The sequence below is a fragment of the Fragaria vesca genome, linkage group LG2, assembly GCF_000184155.1.
Source record: "Fragaria vesca subsp. vesca linkage group LG2, FraVesHawaii_1.0, whole genome shotgun sequence".
Lineage (NCBI taxonomy): Eukaryota > Viridiplantae > Streptophyta > Magnoliopsida > Rosales > Rosaceae > Fragaria > Fragaria vesca.
In genome coordinates, this window is record NC_020492.1 from 5,105,723 (window position 1) to 5,112,670 (window position 6,948).

At 36.5% G+C, this 6,948-nt stretch overlaps 2 protein-coding genes across 2 annotated transcripts; both read left to right on the plus strand.

Moving 5' to 3' along the window:
- The first annotated feature begins 1,401 nt into the window (after positions 1-1,401).
- LOC101313658 (rac-like GTP-binding protein ARAC3-like) lies at positions 1,402-4,457 on the plus strand. Its single transcript, XM_004289821.1, has 7 exons — positions 1,402-1,758; positions 2,608-2,695; positions 2,787-2,896; positions 3,023-3,086; positions 3,658-3,722; positions 3,856-3,921; positions 4,029-4,457. The coding sequence occupies exons 1-7, from the start codon at positions 1,660-1,662 to the stop codon at positions 4,131-4,133; spliced, it is 597 nt and encodes a 198-aa protein (XP_004289869.1). The 5' UTR covers positions 1,402-1,659; the 3' UTR covers positions 4,134-4,457.
- A 481-nt stretch (positions 4,458-4,938) lies between these two features.
- On the plus strand, positions 4,939-6,319 carry LOC101313942 (ubiquitin-conjugating enzyme E2 28-like). Its single transcript, XM_004289822.1, has 4 exons — positions 4,939-5,402; positions 5,492-5,619; positions 5,727-5,831; positions 5,996-6,319. The coding sequence occupies exons 1-4, from the start codon at positions 5,333-5,335 to the stop codon at positions 6,137-6,139; spliced, it is 447 nt and encodes a 148-aa protein (XP_004289870.1). The 5' UTR covers positions 4,939-5,332; the 3' UTR covers positions 6,140-6,319.
- The last annotated feature ends 629 nt before the right edge of the window (positions 6,320-6,948 follow it).

Here is a 6,948-nt window from a genome sequence, read left to right on the forward strand (position 1 = left end):
ATTCATACGATTCTATATGCACAAATGAAATCATGCAAAATGAACTTATAACCTAAACTTGTTAACATCTCTCTAATCGGGGGTAGTACCCTCCAGCTGGTCTTCTTCCAAGGGCACAGAAGCCTCTTATTAAGACTAGTGTTCATTTTTAAAGCACATACACATTCGCGCGTTTACTTTCATTTTGAGTAGGAAGGCATCAATTTTACTCAAAACATGCATGCAGAATTATATAATGGCTCAACAAAAGAGCTACTATCTAAGCAAGCTCACATTCAACTAGTTGTAGAAGAATTAGTTAAGTTTCGCAACTTTCGTATTAGGTGTCTAAAATCTAAAGACCGACTTTGTCTCAAATCACCATACTAGTTGGGGCTAGCTAGCTACAATGTACATGTCATACAAATTCTTGAAGTATGTGACCTTTCCTAATCTCCTAATCATTCAACTTGTATTGAAAATTGATGTCACACTGGCGTGAGAATAATTTCATTACCGTTATAACATGAATGCAGCAGGTCACTCAACCTCATAAGCATGAGATGGAGAACAATTTTTTTATTTGTTTCGAGAGGAAGGCAATGGAGAACTATTGTTATGTGCAAAACTATTTCTTTGGAATAAACAACTATATAAGTTGCCATATTTGGAGTGACGGTTATTGTTTTATATTAAAAATACAAATTTAGTACGTTATGTCACATAAATTCTACAATGCAACGAGAAATTCCCATGTTCAATAGTCTTACATACTGTTATATAATGAGAGTATAGTCTTAATCTACTAATCTAAACGTCAGTTAAACATCTGTGGTTACATATTTATTAGTAATACGTTCTTCCTCTCATTTTGAACTTTTCCAAATGGTTTCTTTTGGAAAAAAATAAGTGGTATTTTGGAGGATAAAGAACAAGACAAAGTGACAAACAAACCAACTAGCTAACGGTGGGATGGTGTTATTACAAGGTTTGAAATTCGAACAGAAAACACAACTGTATGAACCGGAAGTTGCCAATTGAGGAATCCACCAAGAACAGCTTTTATGATTTCCAAATTCACATGCAAATTCTGATACCAGTTTGCATCATACGCCCACAATCTATAGTACAGGTACAGGCCGCCTCCAATCACAATGGCATTTTGCACGTTGATATAGACGTATGTGACATCCCCACATATGAACACCGCAGCATGGCACCAAATTTAATACCCCCAAATAGGTAAAAACTTTATCCCAAGACAGTAAAAAAGGAAATTCATATTTAAACAAGCTAGACCAGTACTGTCTGAGTGTCTGTGATCTTGATCCATCGAAAAAGGATATATTGAAATAAAAGAAAACCCTAAAAAGGGAATTTTTACTGCAGAGTTACTAGAAAAGGGTTGAAAACTTTGGAATGGGGCCTGGAATTGAGTCATTTTGGTAACACAGTGTGTAGCTAGCCAATATAATATTATTATAGCTGGCAAGAGCTGGCTTTCTTTAGGCCCAGCCTCCCCCATTCTTTCCTTTCAAAATCAAATCCCTCTGTTTCTCTCTGTCTCTCATTCTCTCTCTTCTCTCTATTGGGTTGTGGGGTGTTAAGAAACCCTTCTTCTTCTACAATCTGAATCAGGGTTTTGGTAGTTGAATAAGAAAGAGGCAAACTTGGGTGGAGATGAGTGCGTCCAGGTTCATAAAGTGTGTCACTGTTGGGGATGGAGCGGTGGGCAAGACTTGTATGCTCATCTCTTACACCAGCAACACTTTCCCAACGGTAAAAGCCCTCTTCTTTCTATTGCTTCTTGCTTCTTTTGTCTTTGCAACTGTGAAAGTTTGAATCTTTGAAGATAGAAACACTGAAAGTTTGAGTCTTTGAGGAAAGGAACTGTGCAAGTTTTGAGTCTTTGAGGGTTTTGTGTAATTGGGTTGCTCAATATGGGTTTAGTTTTGCAGTTCTTGTGGCAATCTACTTGCTTTTGGTTTGGTTGTCAAGAAAATTTGGAGAAGGAAATGTGGTATTTTCAATTGCTTCATGGTTTGAGTAAAGAAACAAATTTTGGAAATGACAAATTGTAAGGGTGGGAGGGTGATTGTGCCTAATTGATGCTAAGTTTGGAGTTTGGTTTTGACATGCAATTTTACCCTTCAATTAGTTCTTGATGAAATTGATCCTTTATGTTGGAATTGCGTTTATCAGAGCCCTTTAGTTTTAATCTAATGGACCATATGTTAAAATGGTTTTCTTGGGTTTGGTTTCTGTGATTTGTCATTCCTGGTCTTGTGCTGATTTTTGTCTCCAACTAACACATTAAGCATAGAGAATTTTACCTTCTACAGGTTTTTCTTTTACATTTTTGTTTTAACCTTTGTCTCCAGCTTACAGAATTCCTTAACAGATCATACATGCTCATTAGAAAACTTTCTCAATGGAACCTAGGTTATGCGGTTATTCGATATGATGAATTTACTGTAGTTTCTAAAATCATGTCTGTAACTTTGTCCATTTTCTTATTGAAAGCTGTTTTTTTTTTGTTTGTTTTGTTTTTGTAAGTCTGTTGAATACAAGGTTGAATTTATACAGAATGATTGTGATTGTGTTCCTTTTGTCGCCATATGTGAGCAGGATTACGTGCCTACTGTGTTTGACAATTTCAGTGCAAATGTGGTTGTGGATGGGAGCACAGTGAACTTGGGGTTGTGGGATACTGCTGGCAAGTTCCAAAACCCTGACATATTCCGTCCTTGTAACTATTTATTGTCTTTTCTTACACCTAGGCTTTATGTCTTACTTTTATGGAACAGGGCAGGAAGATTACAATAGACTAAGACCATTGAGCTACCGTGGGGCAGATGTGTTCTTACTTGCATTCTCTCTAATCAGCAAGGCCAGCTATGAAAATGTTGCCAAGAAGGTAAGACTGGCATCAATCACAGAGAATTTATTGCTTCATTATTCCTCCCCACAGAGTTGGATGCCCAGGATCTAGCTTTTCTTTGTGTCTTAGGTTACTTACTTCTTTCTGTGTTTCAATGTTCAGTGGATTCCTGAATTGAAGCATTATGCACCTGGTGTTCCGATTATTCTTGTTGGAACAAAGCTTGGTTAGATCTCTACTCCCTTGCTTTACTTTTGCTTCATTATGTTACTTGTGATTACTACCAGTTGTTTTTACTTTAATTTCTCCAAAGTGTAGTACTTTTTGTTTCCATTATAATTTAATTTCCTAGGCTTGTAAGGTCAGTTGGAAGCCATTCATAGTTGCATATTCCATTTGCTACATAATGTAGTACCGTTCATACTTCCATCTTGTTACTTCTTTTTGCTATTTGGGTTGCTTTCTTTTGTACTTGCCAATCGGCTTTTGCATATTTCTTCATATTGGTTGTCATGGTAAAGATTAGCAGAAATTGTTAGCTTTCCATTGGATGCTGTGTAATAGTGTGCATATAAGCTTATCTGATTGAAGCACTTGCTGTGTTATTTAAAGCATTACAATGCCTGTTTTGTACATCTTTGTTGGATAGAACTGCTCAACCATATGGATAGCATACTAGAAGTTTATGTGTTGGATTTTACATGTATATATTCAAAGAAACGATCATATATAGTTTTAGTTAATCAGTATGATCTGACTGTCCTTCGCTTTTAGTGACGCTAAATTTGCTTATACAGATCTTCGCGATGACAAGCAGTTCTTTACAGATCATCCTGGTGCAGTGCCAATTACCACAGCTCAGGTATTTTCTAGTTCAACCTGAGATTATAATGACATTTTTACTTTGTGATGAATGTAGTTTCATAGAGTCAGCCCAACTAGTAGGATGAAGACCTAGTTTTCTGCATTTTTATTTATTGGGTTCTTTTTTGAAGGGAGAGGAACTTAAAAAAACAATTGGAGCTCCGATTTACATAGAATGTAGCTCGAAAACACAGCAGGTTAGTACTTTGTACCTAAATCAAATTTCTGTAAACCTGCTTGGGAGTTATGCCAAGCGTCTCTTTGCTAATGATGCTTTTGTTGAATACCACTTGTGTGAATGCAGAATGTGAAAGCGGTCTTTGATGCGGCGATTAAAGTGGTTCTGCAGCCGCCAAAGCAGAAGAAGAAAAAGAAGAGAAAGGCACACAATGCCTGCTCTATATTGTAATTGCAGAGATACTAGTCTTCGGAACAGTGTGACTAATTAGTCATTTATCCATTAATCTCTCCCCGACCGCAGTCACTGTTATCTTTTCCACCTCAAGGAAGTAGCAGCCCAGCATGGTAGTTTCGACTGATAGATGTAGGAGCTCCTTTTACACATCAAGTTGGTTTGCTCTATATCTGGCTGTGTTCTGATTTGTATATTAGTGATTTGAACTACCTGTTTGGTGAACTCTTTATTTTCTTTGGATTAGATTTCCCTAATGTACTCTATATATAGTACTGATACATTTTTTTCAATCAAGTTCAAGATTCTATATAAATGTTAATATTCCATGAGTCCTCATTAAAGACTACTGGGAGATGTTGTGACATCTTATGTTGTCAGACTTTGGAAAGAACAACTCTCTTGTCATACAAGTAGATATGTTGTGCTATAAAATCATGAACTGGGATTGCTAGGTTAATCATGTTGAAATGTGCGCTTATGATTCATAGTTAACCAACATTGTAACATATCTCTACTAGTGACGTGTGTATTTGGTAACATCTTTCCGGTGGACATAAAGATGTGTTTGTGTTTCGTTTGAGAAGATTTTCTAAATCTTATGCGCCAATCCACTTCAAAACTATCCCAGATTCTCAAGAACCGACCCATTTGAGCTAAACACGAATATCTTTTCTTTTGGAAAGGTGAGAAGTTGTAGAACCGGCCACTGGCTGGTATAGGAGTCGTTCTCATGACATATGATTGGCCTAAAAGTATCATTTTCACTAAATATTATACCCTTTTGGTGAATGTAAAGCATGCCCTCACAATTAGAATCTCAATTCTCAGCTTCTTGTTGCCAAAATGATCACTTTCAGTACTTTGTTACAGCACCAATTTCTGTTCAAGGAGTAATCAAATTGCAATGGAATACATATATGGTCAACAGCTGTTTACATAAAAGAGAAAGAGATAGGTGTGACATGAAAATTTGTTCTGGGAATTTGATTCTATACCCACTTTCATCAGAACAAACGAGTTCAATTCATGCACCTCTCTCTACCTTCATCTCACAACTCCTTAAATACACCCACCACCACATTCCATATTGCAGGGTGTCAATACTCAACTAGCTAGAGTGTATTTTTTCGAAAAACCATTCTAATTCTCTTGAATTTTCACTCTCCCTAAAAACTTGTGTTGGATTTGCTCGAATGGCTTCGAAGAGAATATTGAAGGAGCTCAGGGATCTGCAGAGAGATCCACCAACTTCATGTAGTGCAGGTATTGTAGAAATTAGTATTGATACGCAAGTCATTGTTATATTTGTGTTATATATATTATGCAAGTGATTTCTAATGGAAATCATTCAGGTCCTGTGGCTGAGGATATGTTTCACTGGCAAGCAACAATCATTGGTCCAAATGATAGTCCTTATTCAGGTGGTGTATTTGTTGTGACTATCCATTTTCCACCTGATTATCCCTTCAAACCTCCAAAGGTATATAGCAAATTAATCTCTTCTACCATCTAATTCCATTTTTGATATATTCTGGTGCTTTCATGTGGGATATATATATATAAACCAACAAGAATGTCTGTTTTCAGGTTGCCTTCAGGACCAAAGTGTTCCATCCAAATATAAACAGCAATGGTAACATCTGCTTGGACATTCTCAAGGAGCAATGGAGTCCAGCACTCACCATATCCAAGGTCAGATACATTTGAGATTCATATTGCATTAAGGAACAATGTCAATACTTAACAAGAGGTTTATAATAATTTCTTTTAGACATAATCACAAAAGAAAAACATGATCAAGAAAGCTATTTGATGAGCAAAACCAATTGAACAATTTGGAGTGCATGCAACTGCAGGTTTTGTTATCTATATGTTCACTGCTGACAGATCCGAACCCTGATGACCCCCTTGTTCCCGAGATTGCTCATATGTGCAAGTGTGACAAAGTCAAATATGAGTCAACGGCTCGGAGCTGGACTCATAAGTATGCCATGGGATGAACTGATGAAGTGACAAACCCTAAGCCTAGTTCAGCTGTATTATATTCTCAGTTACCGTTACTATTTATGGGTTATTATTATTACATCCAGCTAGCTTCTCTATTTCTTGTTGCATGTTTGCCTCCAATTTGTAAATTGAGCTCTCTCTGTTCGAAATAAATGGCTGGAAACTCTTTTTGGAATAAGATTTCAACATGAAATGGTTGGGTTTTGGTTTTCATCAAGTTGTGATAATACAAGCAGTTCATGGCCTCATTATCTCATAATTAAGATCCCTCAACCATGTCTGGTAATCACTCTGAAACTCTGAAAGCGGGCTTTTTTTGCTTTTTAGTAGATTAGGAATTAAGTTAATTAATACATTCATCACCAAGCTAGTACTGAACAAATTAAGATCACCAGTGGATCGAATTTGGAGCTTCTGTTGTTAACCAAATTCTAAGGCCTATGGCGCGCCTATATATCATACAAGAGAATGAATGAGCAGTCGATAGCTTATTTAATTATATGAATTGCGTCTAACTTAGCAACATTACCTAATCAAATCCTTACTTTTCCATAAGTTCTAGCTACCATTCACTTTCACTACCTGTTCCACTAAGGCACTAAGAATCAAAGTCGCCATTCTTCATTCGCACCCATTAGCTTGTCACTTACTAATCGAATCACATAAGTAGCTAGGTCTTTGCCATATACTATAAACAATCTAATTGCGCACATTTGACATCAAATTCAATTATTCAAATTAATCATGTCATTCATGCTATTGGAGTGTTTAATATATATATATATATATATATATATAGAGG